At 44.9% G+C, this 19,599-nt stretch overlaps 1 protein-coding gene across 1 annotated transcript in view; it reads left to right on the top strand.

The window, feature by feature from the left end:
• The window catches only part of LOC119177337 (tachykinin-like peptides receptor 99D), a 479,365-nt gene that overhangs the window by 417,312 nt on the left and 42,454 nt on the right, over positions 1-19,599 (top strand). The window contains exons 5-6 of the mRNA XM_037428811.2: positions 7,267-7,482; positions 9,450-9,600. Coding sequence (XP_037284708.2) covers positions 7,267-7,482; positions 9,450-9,600 — 367 coding nt within the window. The remainder of the gene's footprint in view (positions 1-7,266; positions 7,483-9,449; positions 9,601-19,599) is intronic.

Genomic DNA, 19,599 nt, shown 5'->3' with positions numbered 1-19,599 from the left:
TACAAAAGTCAATGATAATGCCAAGCATAATTAAAACAACGTAAACCATTCACCCAGCACAAGGGCAAAGCGCTAATGAAATGCCAAAACAAAACATAGTTTACAAAACATATTTTACATAATTTACAACATAGTTTACAACCAAGATACCGTACAGACCATGGTGACTGCCATGCGTACACACGTAGTTTATAAGGCTAAGCGGTCGAAAGATTCAATCATTTTTATGGCAGAAAAGAATGCATCTGTGGAAGAAATTCAAACAATTGTGGGAGGAAGTCCGTTCCACTAACTGATAGTTTTCGGGTAAAAAGAGTGGCTGCAAGAGAATGTAGTGCATTTATGTTCTCTTATCTTGTGTTCATGATCTTTGCAGGCTGAAATGTAGTGAGGCTGGTTTATGTATACGTCATGAGAAATTCGAGTATCAGATTAAAATATGAGAATAAAACGTGCCCTTTGGTGCTGCAGAGACTTCTATTTTCATTTCAGCTTAGGTTCTGTCGCACTGAATTATCTGTCGTACATACGTGCAATAAGCACATATCTCGCCACCATCGACTGAACTTTTTCTCATCTGTTTTATTTATCATGTTGATGATGTTGTTGATGTGGAGTAGAAGAGCTACAATTGAAGGGATACTGAAGGCAGATATTAAGTCGACGTTTATTGTTCAAAAAGCGGTCCAGAAATCTCGTAGTGCCACTTTGGAGCTAAGGAAATGCCTAATTAGAAATTAAATCATGTTTAAGTTGTCCGCACGTCGTTACCAAACATCAGAACACCCACCTGAACGGGCCTTCTGACGTAACAGTTGCCTTGCCAAATGTTGCCGCCCTTACTACGTGGGTGCCAACACTAGGAGCAGCCAGGCACTGCTCGGAAAGGCACATTGCAAGCCTTGCACAAGGTGTGGTTGATATGGTAACCCTCAGCACGAAAGTGCAGCGAGCACACGCGCCCCATTTTCAGCTGTTTTGGTGCAAAGGCGTCAGCCACTTCGAGCATTGAGGTTCGTTTTGCTGCAATTGAAACGGCATACACCATTCGGGCATCCGGCAACATCACAAGCGCGCGCCATTTTGTCGGGCTTTTAAATGCCAAGCATTTCTTAGCAAACTTCGGTGACTTTGGGCGTATCTATCTATCTATCTATCTATCTATCTATCTATCTATCTATCTATCTATCTATCTATCTATCTATCTATCTATCTATCTATCTATCTATCTATCTAGCCGCCTACGACAATTATTTCTCCTTGCCGTTTCGATAATAGTATCGATACAAAAATTTGTATGACATAACTTGACTGTATGGGGAGAATAAGTGACTAGTCATGAAAATTTGGCAGATCCCACGTACCTGGGAATCAATGTTATGCGAAACGTGCGGTGGGGAGGTGACCGTGTTGCATTTTTTTTAATTTTTTTATTCAGTGACACGCCACGACACCACGCAAAATATATGTACGAATGTTGCACGCACAGACATATGTTGAAGAGTTGCAGATGTTTATTTAATCAGTTGTTTCCACTTGTGCAATGATGCCAACTGGAACATGCGTATTAGGAACATCAGAAGCTGATATGAAGCGCTGATGCTCGCGAGGACGCTGTCCCTCGACTCTGCTACATAAATCAACTTCAGCGCCTGGCAACTGACCACAATTGACGTTAACTTGACGTGACTATCAAAGGAGTACATATGTCACGTTTATAAAATTAAGTGGGCAGCGCTGTAACCACTATTGACGTTTCGTGAAGATTAGCGTCTATTGGAAAAGTAGTTCCGAGAGCTGGCGTAGCTCTGTGGTAAAATTCTTCATTGCCACGCAGAATGCTTGGGTTCGATTCCAGCTGGGACCCTGATATTTATTCTTTGCATTTGTCGGGTCGACGCTACCAATGTCGGGTATTTCTTAACGCTCACGCGTTAAAATCCCACATGTGTGTTCTCTTTGTTCCTTCGTAAATATTAAGTGTCAATCACCTGTGGCACATACTCGCTTACCAGCGGTACATACTTGCCTATTGGCATGTGTCACTGTCTGGCGGGAAGTGTTTGACGACGTACGCGACGAGATTTCGACAACATTGATGCCTTGGCCAGCGTGTCATATTCGTCAAACCATCTTACCCTCCCATGCTAATTTTGGACCACGTCAAGTTAAGGGAGTGACCACGAGAGCACCCAAACGTAGGCGGCTAGATAGATAGATAGATAGATAGATACGCTCAATATCGCCGAAGTTCTCTAATAAATGCTTCGCATTTAACATGAAAAACATAACATGTATGTCATGAATGTTATGATTTTACATTTCCTCATCTTGCTGCTCTTGCGGTGGTTTCGTTCAAATGACCTATTGCCACACTTGTATAGTATGACATGACTGCATGCAAACACGAGTGAATGACTCTAACGAGGAAATCGTGACATGCATGTCATGTAAGTCATGATTGCACGCCACACTCAAGGTGCGCTCACGTTAGTTTCGCTATCTTCACTTAAACCAAATTTGGTATTACGGGATGGGAATGGATAACGAAGGTATGTGACTGCTGCAAACATGAAAATTATGAGATGCGTGTCATATAACAACATGACTACATGCCACTCTCATGATGCGCTCGCAATCGTTTCACTAGCTTCACGTATACCAAATTTGGTACCGCGTGATGTGAATGGATGGCGAAGGTATCATCATCATCATCATCACCATCATCATCATCACCATCATCATCATCATCATCAGCCTGACTACGTTCACTGGAGCACAAATGCATCTCCCATGTTCCGCCAGTTAACTCAGTCCTGTGCTCGCTGCTGCCAATTTATACCCGCAAACTTCTTAATCTCATCTGCCCACCTATCCTTCTGTCTCCCCCTAACCCGCATGCCTTCTCTGGTAATCCAGTTAGTTACCCTTAATGACCAGCGGTTGCTCTGTCTACGCGCTACCTGCCCGGCCCATCTCCATTTCCTCTTGTTGATTTCAACTATTCAATCCTCAACCCTCGTTTGTTCCCTAATCCACTCCGCTCTCTTCTTGTCTCTTAAGGTTACACCTACCATTTTCTTTTCCATTGCTCGCTGCGTCGTCCTCAATTTAAGCTGAACCCTGTTTGTAAGTCTCCAAGTTTCTGCTCCGTAGCTAAGTACCAGCAAGATACAGCTGTTATATACCTTCCTCTTGAGGGATAGTGGCAATCTACCTGTCATAACTTGGGAGTGCTTGCATAACTAGAGTGCTTTAGAGGCGAAGGTATACAACGCCTCTAAAGATGCTAATCATAATATGCGTGTCATGTGAAACGTTACTACATGCTACGATCATAGCGCACTCGCGGCTGTTTCGCTAGCTTCAGATATACCAAATTTAGTATTACGAGGCGTGAATGTACGACAAGGGTAAATGACACGCCAAAACATAATAATCATGAGATGCGTGTCATGTAAACATGACTGCCTGCAACGCTCGCAGCACGCTTGCAGCCGTTCGGCTTCACATATACCAAATTTGGTATTACTTGTCGTGAATGAATGATGAATGTAGATGACTGGTGCAAATATAATAATCATGACATGGGTGTCATGTAAAATATGACTACATGCTATGCTCATAGTGCGCTCGCGGCCATTTCGCTAGCTTCACATACACCCAATGCGGTATTACGTACGTAACGTGAATGGATGATGAAGGTATATGTGTTGTTCAAAGACGATAATGATGGCATGTGATTAATGTAAGAACATGACTATGTCACTCTCATGGGGCACTCGCAGCCGTCTCACTAGCTTTACATATACAAAATTTGGTAGTTCGTGACGAGAATGGGCGACGAATGTAAATCACACATTCAAAAATGATAATGGAGATATTCGTGTCATGCAAAACATGACTACATGCTACGCTCATAGCACGTTCGCAGCAGTTTCGCTAGCTTCACATACACCAAATTTGGTATTACGTGACGTGAATGGACGGCGAACACAAATGCCAGGCGCAAGCAATGTGATTGCGGTATGGAAGTCATTTACGGCATAATTTAAAAGCCTCCCACTGCTGGTGCTGTTATTTCCAACGTTCTTTGTGCCGTCAATGCGTGACTGTAAAAAAAACATACTTTCATCTTATATAGATGCGTGAGTACGCATAACATTTCTACTTGTGTTTACTGCGTACTACGTCCGTCGGCATCGTGACGTTGTGCCAATTTGAAAGGTGACATATCAACCTTCCTGATTTGTTCTTCGGATATCATTGATTTCCACTGTACGTGGGATCTGCCTTTTTTTTAACAGCAGTGTTTTGTAGAGTTCCAAATGAGGTAGCCGACAACCTCACTTCGTATAGCGTTTACAATTTGTATACAATTTGTTTTATCGCACTCATTATTTCACCCTTGCGGTGAAACTGTGACATTCAGGTGCGAAGCAGCTCTTAGATTCATGTGTGTAACACCGTACGTTCGTGCGTCCCTACGAACATGCCGCAACGCATTCTCCTCACCACCAGTGTTAAACTGGTGCCAAGTAGGTCACGCCACAGCTGCGCGTTAACGTCACGCTCCCCTCGCACGCTTTCCTCGCAGGTGCACGCTGACGTAACCCTCTCCCTCACCCGCAGCGCGCTCGCCGCATGCCTGCAGCTGCCGGCTCCTCGGCCCGCTCACAACACACATCTCGCTTCGCCCTCTCCATCGCCCGCAACGCTCGACCGCACGTCTAGTAGAAACACTCTTTCGGCTGGTTTATCTGTGATAAAACTTACACATAACCCAACCCGCCTAAACGTTTACTCAAGTGAACGCTACACCGAGTTTCGCTTCAAACCGTTCTTCCAGCCCACACGTCGACGCCCGTGTCACCCGGGTCAACGCCGTGCGCACCGCTGCTGCTTCGCATCCCATCAGGGTTCCCTTCGGGAAAATGGTCCACAGTTTTTTTGGGGGTTGTTTAAGTTCTAGTGATTGATTGTTCTCGAGACCCTTGACGTCATCTGAATCATTCTAAAATATTCCACTTGTGGCACATATATATAGTGTCGTGCATTTACCTTATTTGCTCACATCTTGGAGCACTGCTGTGGACATTATTGACGATTTAGGCTATCTGAAACAGTGGTCTCCTCTGCGACATTATTTGTTCTTGCTTTTAGTCTCCTTTTATGTGAATTAATAGTGATGATGATTATGATATGTGAGGTTTAACGTCCCAAAACCACCAAATCACTGTGAGAGACGCCGTAGTGGAGGGCTCCAGAAATTTGGACCATCTGGGGTCCTTTAACGTGCACCCAAATGAAACAACAGTGCTTTAGTACTTCTGGTTGTCATAAAACTTCGTTGTCACACTATGGGGAAGTTTCATACAATGCCCAAAGATAGTACCACGCCACCATTATGCCACATAGGGCATCGTTCACATGCCGACCTACACATTAGCTCGGTGCGACACGAGCTGAAGGCGGTGGTAGTGTCTGTGCATCTGCCGCGTTATTTTTTGAGTCAGCTGAAGTGCGGGCATGGGAAAACAATGTCGAACACCTTTTGTAAGCCGGTGGGTGGTTCCGTTTAGTATAAAACTACCAAAACGCTCGTTTTCTTGATTGATTTGTGGGGTTTAACGTCCCAAAACCACCATATGATTATGAGAGACGCCGTAATGGAGGGCTCCGGAAATTTCGACCACCTGGGGTTCTTTAACGTGCACCCAAATCTGAGTACACGGGCCTACAACATTTCCGCCTCCATCGGAAATGCAGCCGCCGCAGCCGGGATTCGAACCCGCGACCTGCGGGTCAGCAGCCGAGTACCTTAGCCACTAGACCACCACGGTGGGGCAACGCTCGTTTCCTTTGCCAAGTAACAAGAAGCAGCGCGAAATTTATAAGTGGGATCTACCACTTCTGAACAGTGTTGATTCTAATTTTAAATCAATGTACACGTGTATGCACTAGAAAGGCATTGACGGCTCGAACGTGGTCGCCTGCCTGCGATTCAAATTTCAATGAAATAAATATCATTCAGCAGTAATATCGCATTGGTGAAACATTTGTAGCTGGGGAAGCACCTGAGTTTCAGTTTCTTGATCATTAGACGAAGTTGTTGTGCAGAAGCAGCTCTTGCAGTTATGATTGATTATGTTTCTTTTAGAATACTCCTCAGAATTTAACGAAAAAAATTCAGCCTTGCTGGGCGAACAACCGGCTCTCTGCGCAATCAATAAATCGCGATTTTTTACGGGTGAACGGGGGTGCAGAAACACCAAAGTTTGTCTCTGTTTACAACTGGCTCCACTGAGACATTTTTGTGAGGTAGAGCATTTAATTTCAGGAAATATTACAAGTGGATTCTAATCAAGCGTCGACACTAAAGGCACTCACCATGCAGGCTACGATGGCTTCATTTCACTCTGAGTGAAAAAAAAAGACCGTGTGCTTCCGTTTGCACAAAAACCATATATGATCAAAAATGTACCTTGAATCTCCCGGTCAGTCGTGTCTCATGATGATGTTGTCATTATGGTGCTTAAAATTCAGAATAGATGTGTCTTTTAGGCTGAAACCACCGTGAGTTGTACGTTTTCAGCGCCTATACTCTCTTCGCGTGGCTCACATGCCAACACACACACTTACTCGGTGTGACACGATCTGTAGGTGGTGGTAGTTTTTGTGCATCTGCCGCGCTATTTTTTGATACAGGTTAAGTGTGGGCGCGGGAAAACAATGTCAGACACCTTTTGTGTACGAGTGGGTGGTTCCGTTTAGCACAGAACAACCAAAACGCTCGTTTCTTCCGCCGAGTAACAAGGAGCGACGCGAAATTTAAAAGCGGGTTCTCTGCGACGTAAATTGTTTTTGCTTTTAGTCTCTTTTTAAGTGAATCTGTAGTGCTTTAATACTTCTAGGGGCCATGAAACTTCATTGTCACGTCATAGGGCAGCTCTTCCCAGATTTCCGAAGCACTCCAGCACTCACGTACGTATGTTGTGTGTTAATGTAGCTAAGTGAAAGTAAAGTGACCGTCGCGAAAGCTCCTAAAACAAGAACACCAAAACGGTCCCACACACAACCGCCGCTATTGCAGCATTCACGTGTCCTTTGACTGAGGTGTCAGTTTCGCGACCACAAGAAGTATTAAAGGACTTGAGTGGAACACTTGTTTCGTGACTGGCACTGTAACGGTTTTTTTTTTATGTCCGGACGCTTTTGGCAAAGTCTTGCCTCATCTCACTGAGGGCCTCGATGCCTTTTCCGCAGGTACATGGCGATCATGCGTCCACTGCGGCCTCGGATGTCCAGGGCGACGACGCTGAACATCGCCATCTGGATTTGGGTGGCAAGCAGCCTTCTCTCGCTGCCAAACATACTCTACTCGACCACCAAGGCAGAGATATTTGCCAACGGCGACTCTCGTATCATATGCTACATCTTCTGGCCTGACGGGGACACGACCGAGAGCCACGACGAATACGTGTGAGTTGTCCGTCCTGCACAGTTTAACGACTGTTAATAATAATAATAATAATAATAATAATAATAATAATAATAATAATAAATGTTGGGGTTTCACATCACGAAACCCCGTTGTGATTGAGGGCCACCGTAGTGGAGGGCTCCGGAAATTTGGACGATCTGATGTCCTTTAACGTGCACACATATCTAAGTTCCCGAGCCTCTAGCATTTTGTGGCATAGAGATGTGGCCATCAAAATGTGAATTCAGTAAGTGTGAGTTTCAGAGAAAGGGGCATCGCTTGAGTAAAATACTAGATGCTATAGGGCGCAGTTTCCTATTAAAGACGATAGTCTTTCTTGGGGACCTTCAACGCAAAAGCTTTGGTCTGTCTGTCTGTCTGTCTGTCTGTCTGTCTGTCTGTCTGTCTGTCTGTCTGTCTGTCTGTCTGTCTGTCTGTCTGTATGTATGTATGTATGTATGTATGTATGTATGTATGTATGTATGTATGTATGTATGTATGTATGTATGTATGTATGTATGTATGTATGTATGTTGACCACCCTTACCGCAAACTGGGTATTCTAAACAGCACCTGCTGATACCCTGAACGGCCAATCCCATCCACAGCGCCCACCAATGTTGCTCAAGCCTTGCGCGATTGTCAATTAAAAAGCAATTATTGCGCATATCTGAGGCATCATAACAACGCGTACATATTCTGCATGTTCACCTTTTACTAGAAAAGACATACATAAGCAATTCTAAGGACAGTAGCGCTTATCACGCTGTGCTGACCATGCACCGTTTTCACGAAGAAGCGAGTGTTTCCAACGCTGTGCTAAAACGAGACGGTGGAGACTTCACCCGTCGCCTTGCGTTCTACACCTTATCACCTGTGAGGTGCGCGCCCCTCTCAGGGCCACGCGCTTTGTTTTTCGAAATAACTGCCAGATGGCGCTCATGTCTCACGTTTGACGTAACTTGATGCGCTCGTTCGCCTCCGCTGCATACTCGAGGCGCTCTAACGCAGTGCCTCCGGAATACCATTCACCGATTTTCTTGCGCAGAATATCAAATTTTGTTCACTCTCCCCACACGCAAGTCTATCGTCTTTCGACGACAGTTGCAGATTACATGCAGATACGGGGGTCATTTTTTTCCTTACCTTTGTGTCATGCACTCGAATCATACGTAAGCCCACATGAAGTAATAATATTGAAAATTATGATACAAAAATGTGTTATGACAAGCGGGCAATTCAAATGCGCAAATGTCATTAGCAGGACGTATTGATGCTCCTAAGTGGGTTTTTCCCCTTGTATTTCTTTTAGCAACAGCAGCAAATGCATGAGCTTAACAGCTGCATAAGACTTATTCGCGAGCATGAACAGCAATCAGAAATGCATGCTTTAGGAAGCAGCTACTGCAAAACAATAATTTCAGGCAAGGCGAAGAAACGAGAGGTGCAGGAAAGAACATGCTTTCCTGTCCATTTTGTTTTAGCCCTGCGTTCCATTATCAGCTCTGTCACTGTGTGAACCAAGTAGTTCTGCAACATGTTTTATGAAGCAGCCATTTTTTTTTTTTTGCACCGTCGCTTATCACCTCGCGGCACTTGAACGTTGAGCAATTAATGCACAGCCTGGCTTCGCACTTCTGCATGCAATGCGATGCATCACCTCATTAGTTGAGATGTCAGTGTCTGTAGGCCATCAACATTCCAGTGAATGTAAACGTTTTCACCAATGGTGCCTGAGCAAGCTTAGGAGTTTCGAGATTAAATGCAGTAGGTATGAGTTGCTCTTTGTTCAAGCTGGGCGAGTCGCGTAGACAAATGGTGCCGCTACAATTTATGGGGGAGGGGGTGCCTGCGTGGTAGTGTTTCGAGTACCACGCAGTTCCAAAAGAAAAATTTTATGTGAAACAAAAACATGTGTTTCTGTTCACTTCGCTTGTGTACCAGGAGCGCAACTTCGTGCACGCAGGTACAACGTTGTGATCCTGATTGTGACCTACATGATACCGGTGACATCGATGGCCTTCACCTACTTCCGCGTCGGCCGTGAGCTGTGGGGAAGCCAAAGCATTGGCGAGTGCACAGCCAAGCAGATCGAAGCCATCAAGTCGAAGAGAAAGGTGAGGGCGTCTCTCATTTCGTATGGTGCTGACCATGGTACGAACAGGCTCATCGATAGGTTGGTTGTTGTCGTTGTTATAGAGTGTTCCAAGGCATCATGCCGGAAATCCTTGGCGATGGTACGCAGAGGCGAACAAGCGAGAGAAAATAGAAGCCCCCTCCAATAAAGCTGTCAAGCGCGAATATATATATATATATATATATATATATATATATATATATATATATATATATATATATATATATATATATATATATATATATATATATATATATATATATATATATATATATATATATATATATATATACGGTCACCCTTTTTGTAGGCCATAAAAACAAGCTTTTTGTATTTACTACTGCCCTCTCAAAGTACTTTTGGTAATGTGCCATAATTATTCGCATGACCATGAAACCCACGATTAGTTGCAACGCATCGTCTCTATGCTTCCGTCCTATTCGTTGTGTTTACAATAGGAGAAGTTCGATATCGTTAACGCGTTAACACACTGCCAAGTGGCGACCTCTTCCAAATTGTCGGCATGGCTCATAGCATCCATCCATACCAAAAATAGTCCCGCAAAGCATAGAGCAACGTGCCTGTTTCGCCCGGATGTAACCATAGAGTTTCCTAAAATTAACTAGAGGAGAGACTGGTGCTGCGATCGTTCAGCGACCATCGGAATGATGTGTAGTACACGGGATTGCGTAGCCTTCATACTTTCGGGCGGCGAATCGCATTTGTGCCTTCACTTATTGCTGTGTTTAGGTTTGGTTTTGAAGGAAAGAACAAAGCCTTTTGAATTTCGTGGCCCGATTTGACATGGTAAACCTAAAAAATTAAGGTGGTGAAGCGCAACCGCTGAATATTCACTGATTTTTGTTTTATGACAGAACAGCTCCAAGCCACACGAACACATACAGAGCCAGAAGTACAACGATTATACAAATTCATGTACTACTCATCAAGCTCGCTGAAGCGCCATGCGTTATATAGCGCCCATAGGCACTAGCGTCAGAGTTTCCTCTAGTGGATATATTGGAAACTATATTAATGTAGCTTATCATTCCACGCTTAGGCTCACCAGGGAAGACATAACGCCCGTTACGTTTCCCTCTAATCGGGCAACGGCGTTCGGTAACTAACATGCCGCGAATATAAGCAAGCTTAGCCCAAGCTGGGCTTATAATTGGTCACGCTCTTCTGGCTGCCACACTGCTTTCTTTGGTTCCGCTCTCACCGTTAACTACCTGAACTACGACATGCATGCTTGATCACAAGGACACGTTTAATCATTAATCAATCACTATAGTTAGGGAACTTACACGTCGGGTTGGAGATGTACGTTAAACGGTGGGTTTCGAAACTGTCGAACTCCAACAGACATTCCATGAGCTCTTTTAAATGAATGTAGAGTAAGCACTGAACTACTTTTGTAAGGAAGCGTTTTACTTTCGTGTTATACCGATTCCTATGTAGCAGGAATCAACCATGTTTTTTCCTTTACCTTCACTGTACACTTTTTCCTTTTTATTTGTTTCCCTGCATTCATTGATGCATTGATATTTGCACACTTCTGATGAACAGATCATATGTGTCTGGACCAAACGTAAGTAGCTTCAAAACAGAAGACTCAGCACTACCAGGAGCGATTGTTGCTAATCTGCATCGTATCGCGCATTATGTGACAGTTTCAATTCACTCAAACTTTTGTTTCATGAACTTATAGGTATTCCTTGTGTCCATTTGAAATGTCGTATATAGTGCGATACGACGCATAATCCTTAACTGCAATGTCAATTGTGAAGCACTCCGCGTTTTCGCTAGGTGCAGGAATGTTTCAGGAGCGAAATCATCCGACTTCTATCCGTCTGGGCGCCGTGTACAGTGGAAGCGCGGGGGCACAACATATGTGCGCGAAACCACCGACAGAGCACCCGTATGTATACTTAAAAATTAGGTCATCCGTCAGTTCATCTGTTCATTTTTCATATTTATTTCTTAACCCTTTTATCAAGATTGTTTGGGGGTTTCATCATCACTTGAATGCACAAACGTCATCCAGTGTTAAAATATAAAAATAAAAAAAACGCTCTGAAAGGGCACAAGAAAGCTTGCTATGAAAAAAAAAAAACCGTAAACATGTGCTTCTTGCTTGAACCACAAACCCTGTTAGACATTCTTTTTTTTTTCTCGTTCAGCATTCTAGCTACTCGTAAAAGGTCCAATTTTCACAAAATGTTACGTGACAGCACGTAAATTAAAAAAAAATAATCTTATCTCTAGAATAAGCAGTGTCGTCTCAAAAAGCGTCGTGTAGAAAATTAATGTGTTCATTTATGGTGCTAGCACTTGGTGGCATTAGGTTTCTCAGGGAGCCCACCGGAATTCATCCCCGGCTAGCTAAAATTTGGCGTTGGCTTATATGTTATGACACCCCAATAAAAAAAATTCAGCAGATCTTACTATCATGGGAATTGATGTTATGCGAAACGTGCTTCGGAAAGGGAACCGCGGGGCAATTTGTTATTATGAAACTTAAGGTTTTAAAACGACACTAAATATATACACAAATGTTGTATACCCCAGCATGTGTTGCGCAGTCGCATATGTTTCATATAACCAGTTGTTTAAAGCTCCGTAACGATGCCAACAACAGCATGGCTATTACCAACACCAGAAGCACTGAGCGTACATGCAGCGCTTATAGGCAGCCCTACACGGAGGAAGGAAAAAGGTAAGGAGAGGGCATGCCCAGCCGGCGCAGGGCGTGAAAAGTGTGACGGAAATGACATCATGGCGGCCATATTCACTAGGCACAATGGCGGCGTTGTTATGGTTACGTGTTGCGCAGTGGAGCTGGTCTCGCAGTGAGCGGCCGCGGCTGGCGGCGGAATGTGTGCCTCCCCAGGTCTCGTGCTGAGTCGTGGCGGACAATATCTGTGCTCTGCGCCGCGTTATTGGTTACGCAGTGTTCTCCTGGAAGTTACATTACTCTTAGCAACGTTTACAAATCCCTTTGACGATTACGGGGTTTCAACAGTAAGAACAAGTACATATCCATGTGTCGTGTGGTGGATGACGCGGATGAAGCAGTTAGTGTTCAGCGAAATCGCGTTGGGAAACATGACGAAGCTGAATGACGACGAACGCCTTGCAGGTCAGTGACGGTTGAGCAGAGCTCCTGCTTGTGACAACGGACGACGCTGTTGAGCCCAGCAAGACGCCGTGAGGACCATGTGCACATACGTAGTTTCGTGTTGTGTGTGTACAGTAACAACTTGCATGTGCGTATTAAAACACCTTTTCTGTTCCGCTTGGTACACTCTCCACCAGCATTGCATGTAATCTCAACGTAACAGCAACCACGTTCAACTGTCACTAGCAGCGTGCTCAATGTCACCACGGTCGCAGAATGCTGACGCTGGCGAGTTTCACGCGGAACACGGACACAGTGGCAGGACGCTGCGTCGGCCGCGTGGCGGAATGCAACCGTAGAAGGCGCACGACCGATCGTGTTGTCTGTACAGTTGCTGAATTATTGACGTGAAAGCGCTCGCCGTTGTCAGCGCATCTAGCGCGCGTTCTCTCGTAGTTGCTTCGTTGTCGGTGAGCTGTTACTCTCTGTTATTACTCGGACGAAGCGATTTCACTGAAGGTGTCCCGCTGGCTCAGAGTGATGAGCCCAGTTCCATTAGTTTCGGATCGTCACGACACACGCGCTGCGCAGCCCACGTGCTTTCCGAGCCGGAGAGGGAGTCGCGCCTTCTGCTTCGCATTCATATGTAAACAAGAGAGGAGAATTTGCCTAGTCAATATGGCCGACTTCCGGCTTCATCGCGGCTTCACAACGAGTGACGTCAGGGCCTCTCCTTACCTTTCCTTCCTCCGTGCAGCCCTAGCTAGTGCTACGCAGACCAACCTAAATGGATGGCGCTTAAGTATATAACTGACGGTAACACGACGTGACACCTGTGTCATAGGAATACATATATAATGTTTATAAAATTAGAAAGCCAGCATTGAAACCACAATTGACGTTTCATCAATATTACGCCTGCACAGCCTTTTCCTTTGACTCAGGTGTTTTTTTTTTTTTTAATGTCAGGTGGTTGAAGTTTCCTGCGTCCTCCACTATGGCGTGTCCTATACTTAAATAGTGGTTTTTGAGATGCAAAACTTCCATAATAATATTTATAGCGTCTTTTTTTGAAGCAGGTCTGAGACATGGCGTGACTCTGTGGTGAAATATTGTAATTGCCACTCAAAATGCTAGAGTTTGATTCCTGCTGGGACCTTGATATTGATTTTTCGCACTCATCGGGTGAACGCTGATTATCTCCAGTTTTCATAAAAAGGGCGTGAAACGTTTTTCAAAAATTTTCAACTACATGTGTACGCAAAGTAATGGTCGTCTATTAATTGCTATGCCACGACTTGTTTCATCGTCCGGGTTTATTTAACAACTAGAAAAGAACTATTTCGCTTCCCTAGCTCACGTTCTCGTCAACTGTGATGCTTACGTTACTTTATGTCAACCAAAGAAAAAAAATGGCAGCGTATCCACGGAGTGAATAATGGATAGTGGGGCGAAGCATCCGTCCATTCATTCGTTCTTGCTTCCGTCCATCCATGCGTGCGTCTGTGTGGCCGCCCATGAGTCCATTCGCCCATCCGTGCGTGCGTCTGTTCGTGCGTCCACACGTTCAACTGTGCATCCTTCTCTGCTTTCGTCTATGCATCTGCTCCTGCGTCTGTCCATGCGTCCATCCGTCCGTGCAGCCATCCGTGCGTCCGTCCATGCATATGTCTGTGTGTTCGTTCGTCCGCCTATTCAACACTCCAAGTACCACCATGCCGCATCTTTTCATCATATATTCCTCATATAGGAGCACCGCCATCCAGCGGACATTCCAAGGACTGAACGAGAGGAGGCACACGCACACTTTTTTACGGCTTGCGCTTTGTGTCTACTTCCCACTTTTAACCACCTCGAGTTCATGGTATATACTAGTTCACTGTATTCATGGCGCTGCGGCTTAACGCTCACTAAACCTTTCTAAAACCTAGGAGGTTACGCCCAGCGAGTATAGCGTAGCTACCCTTTCTTGTCTTCTGTGCGTTGTTGAACAATAAAAAATTCGCAGCGTGCGCGTTAACTATAAGCCGAGTTCTCCTGTCTCTCATTCCCCCTTAGCAGCCATTGGCATGTACATTGAGCACTATCTTTTATTGTTCAATTACGCACACAAGAAATCTCTCACCGGCACCACCTTGGAGGTCAAAATGTTATACTTGTTACACACTACTACTACGGCCACGAGGGACGAACAAGTGCCGCTATAAGGAGCTTCGCCCCTAAAACCCTGTCGTCGACGAAACATGGCGACGCAGCAGTGACGTTTGCTGAGCTATAAAGGTAACCGAGGTTCCTTGCACCATACCTCTCCGATTGTGCCGTCTTACAGGCACCGTAATGATAAGTTATGAGTCACTGTCTGGTGACAGACATGTTCGGCATAATGAGGACCCACCCAAAACACACTGCATAACAGGACAAAGCCACCCAAAACACACAGTAAGAAAAAATAGGAGCGCAGCAACGAGCGAGGGAAGGACCCCGGAAAGGCAAGAATGCACATGTGACAAAACCCGGATGCACTTGAAAGTGGAACCAAGCAGATAACTTGCTGTACTTGCTCAGTATACAGCTAGAGTGCAAAAATAGCTGTGTATTTGTTTTTTCTAGGATTTTATAAAATAATATTTTAAAGCAAAAAGAAAGTTAACGCTGTGTTTATAACTTATCTTATGATGACAATACACTGAAGTTACACGTTAATGCCTATGGCAGCCGGCAGTACCACATGATCGCTTAGGCGCCCCAAAAAAAACTGTAATTCAAACGAGTGACTTTAATTACAGGCTGAATATAGCGCCAAAATATTTCAGAAACAGCATGTCTAATTCTTGCTGAAGCAGAAAAACTACAACCGAGCAGCTTCATTTTCTTTCAGGCTCTCGCATTTAAATTACTAATGCTTGTTCTCGCCGTTGCTGGGTAGATATCAACTGTACAATCACCTGTAGTGGATACTCGCCCACCACAGCCCGTACAAAATACAACTGGCTAGAGGCAAGCATAGAGTTTCCTAAGATCAACTAGAGGGAAGTCTGGCGCTGCATGCGATTGTTAAGCGACCATTGGAATGATCAGCAGTACACAAAATTGCCTATAGTCTTCGTACTTGCGAGTGGCGAATCGCACTTGTGGCTTCGTTTATTGTTGTGTTTCGCTTTCATTTTGAAGAAAAGAACAAACGGTTTTGAACCTCGTGACCAGATTTGTAAAGGTAGGGGGGTGAAGCGCAACCACTGAACATTTGTTGATTTTTGTTTCGCTAGAAAACAGCTCATAGCCACACGAACACACATGAAGCTGCAGAAGTATGAAGATTCGACAAATTTGTCTACTGCCCCTCATTCCCATGCTCGATGAAGCGCCGTGCGTTGCAGCTCCCCTAGACACTAGCGCCAGAGTCCTCTCTAGTGTATATTTAGGAAACTGTGCGGAGGAAAGAGGTTGACGCAGTGTTGCCAACAAATTTTTGAATAATACGTTATGTCATAGTCAAAAATATCCTATTTTACTCTACACAACTTCATTTATTACCCTGTATACGTTTCACACTACGCCTAAATGTAGCGCAGTGTAGCAATAATAAAATACATGGGATCCTTCATGGTGTGACATGCAGATGTGGGGTGACGTTGAAGTCCGTGGTGGCTTTAAAGGCCTAAAAATTACTTTCCAAGACAGACCATACAACATGGAGAGTAGCAAATGGGGACAGTAAGCGTTCCTATACATATGAGAAGAAAGTTGACCAACAGTTAAAAAAAGAAAACAAAAAAAATGGCAGCATATCCACGGAGTGAATGATGGGGAGTGGGGCGAAGCATTCGTCCGTCCATTCGTTCTTGCTTCCGTCCGTTCCTGCGTACGTCTGTGTAACCGTCCATGCGTCCATCCACCCGTCCGTGCGTGCGTCTGTTCGTGCGTCCGTCCCTTCGTTCGTCCATGCATCCGCGCCTGCGTCCGTTCATGCGTCCATCCATGCATCTGTCTGTGTGTCCGTTCGTCCATCTATTCAGCACTCCAAGTACCACCATCTCGCATCTTTTCATCATATATTCTCCATATAGAAGCACCGCCATCCAGCGGACATTTCAAGGACTAAACGGGAGGTGGCACATGCACACTTTCTTACGGCTTGCGCTTCGGGTTTACTTCCCACCTTTAACCACCTAGAGTTCATGGTATATACTAGTTCACTGTATTCATGGCTATGCGGCCCAACGCTCCCTAAACCTTTCTAAAACCAAGGAGGTTACACCCAGCGAGTATAACGTAGCAACCCTTTCTTGTCAGATCGTGCTCAATGTACATGCCAATAGCTGCTAATGGGGATCGCAGCGTGCACGTTGCCTAAAGGCCGAATGCTCCTGTCTCTCATTCCGCCTTAGCAGCCATTAACATGTGCGTTGAGCACTATCTTTTATTGTTCAACAACGCACAGAAAAAAATCTCTCACCGGAACCACCTTGGAGGTCAAAATCGTAAGGACCGCTATTTCGGGTATGTGCCACTGGTGGTTACGTACTACGAGGGACGCACAAGCCACGCCATAAGGAGCTTTACCCCTAAAACAAAACTAGGAGACTGTCTACTTAGTTCACGGCTTGCATTGTAAGCGGCATTGTAAGAAAGAACTTGTGTTGTATACCTTGACTGAAAAGATGTATTGGAGAGCAGCGTGCGGCATGAAAACCCGGCTCTGAGTAACTACTAAAAAAGTAAAAACATGAGTTTCAAGTATGGCCAGGTTGTCTTTGAGCACGTAAATATAGAATGATATTAGGTAAAGATGAAAAAGGCACATCTCTGCGGAACCTGAGTAAGCTGCATGACGGGCTTTAATTCATTATCGAGATACGCAGATGGATGCATGGTGTAGGAGGCTGTGAGGTAACTCCACACAAACATTTATGCCATTGTGACTTCAAGATGTCGTTACAAATTTTAGTGATCTGTGACGTCGTTTTACCACGTTGTTCCTTTTTTTTCGTCACTCGCGCGGACGCTTACGGTCATTTTTCGAGTTTGATGGCTAAGGTACTTCGCTGCCGGCCCGCAAGTGGCCAGATCGAATCCCGGCTGCGGCGGCTGCATTTCCTATGGAGGTGAAAATGTTGTAGGCCTGTGTGCTCATATTTGGGTGCATGTTAAAGAACCCCAGGTTGTCCACGCTTCTGGAGCCCTCCACTACGGAGTCTCTCATAATCATATGGTGGTTTCGGGACGTTAAACCTGACATATCAGTCGATCAATGAAGTCATGATAACTGGAACTGACTGCCGTAGCAAAACTGAAAAGCTCCTCCACGCAACAAAAGAGGAGCGATGGAGAGGAAAAGAAAACCATTCATGGTTACAGGAAAAACATTTTATGGTCAAGGGCTCATTTTTTTTTTGCTAGAAACAATATTAATGAGATATGACAGACAATCTTGCAATATTTTTACATTACAATTGCTTTTAATGGCATTCCCTATACGTTTTTCGGCATAGATATCTGTCAGTTCTCATTATTGTGTCTAACAAAAAAAGCGAACACCTGAATGTACACTTCCTTCCTTCATTCATAGCGAGGGTCTCGTTCTGGTAGACTTCGGGCCTTCGGGTAGTATACGAGGGATTATTGGTCAGCTGCCAGCTCGTAATCAGTTCACGCGCTACGTGACGCCAAACAGGCACATAAAGCGCGTTCCACACTCGCTGTCATGGCTACTGGTGGCGTTGACTGACCCTCCAACGTTTGATGTCCATATATACCCCAAAAAGTGGACGGAGAGGGGGGGGGGGATAGCCGCCACGGTAGCTCAGTTGGTAGAGCATCGGAGGCGTTATTCGAAGGTCACAGGTTCTGTCCCTGTTTACGGCAAATTATTTTTCCATCCACTTTTCTTTCTTCACATTTACATTACAATTACTTCTAATAACATCCCCTGTACTTCCCTTGGCAAGATTGTCTCTTAGATTTCAGTAATATTGCATCCATGGTAATAAATGACAGCGATAGCACAGGGATGTGTGACGTGCTCTGGTTTATCTTTGCGCTGTATACGCTGGCTACATGTGAATTAAGTTTCTAGTTTGATTCGAAGATCGGAAATGCAGCCGCCGCAGCCGGGATTCGATCCCGCGGCCTGCGGGTCGGTAGTCGATTACTTTAGCCACTAGAACACAGCGGCAGGGCGCTACAGAAAGTTGCCTGGAAACATATAGCACGAAAGAATTATACAATTTTCTAATTTCTCTCTACGTTATTGTTGAAAAGTGTTTCTGGCTGGAACACATACCCACGAGGATCGCTGACCCCCACATAAGAGACAAAAACTAAAAATGGAAAAGGGACGCCTTAATTGCCACTCAGTTGGATCGCCCTATGGAAATCTCAATTAACCGATCCAGTAAATTTGTCTAGGCAGACTTCAATCAGCTTCTGTCTTTTGCTATTAATATTAGTAGTAGTAGTAGTAGTAGTAGTAGTAGTAATAGTAGTAGTAGTAGTAATATTATTATTATTATTTAGTGAACGTAAAATAGCGCCCATAACTATTTTACATAAAATCTTGGGGGATCTTATGCTTTTCACCTGCGAAAACGAGCGTTGTGACAGGAAAGGATGGCTCTGTTTTGTGCCAGAGTTGAAAGGTCATCTTCTCGGCAGTGAAAAGCGGGCCTTGCCACGTGCCTAAGTCGAAGGGTGCGCTGCGTGGCGTGGGTCTCCGCGGAACAGTCGAGCATGCCTGCCACGCTGTTTCGTCTCGCGAGGGCCACACTTTAATCCCGTTTCGAGTGTAATCTGGCTCGAACTATAGCCGCGGCATTCCGATCCACGTGGAGAGATGTTCGCTGCTCACCGCTGCACTGC

Source organism: Rhipicephalus microplus, chromosome X, assembly GCF_043290135.1.
Source record: "Rhipicephalus microplus isolate Deutch F79 chromosome X, USDA_Rmic, whole genome shotgun sequence".
NCBI lineage: Eukaryota > Metazoa > Arthropoda > Arachnida > Ixodida > Ixodidae > Rhipicephalus > Rhipicephalus microplus.
This window is presented reverse-complemented; position numbering and strand designations above follow the sequence as displayed.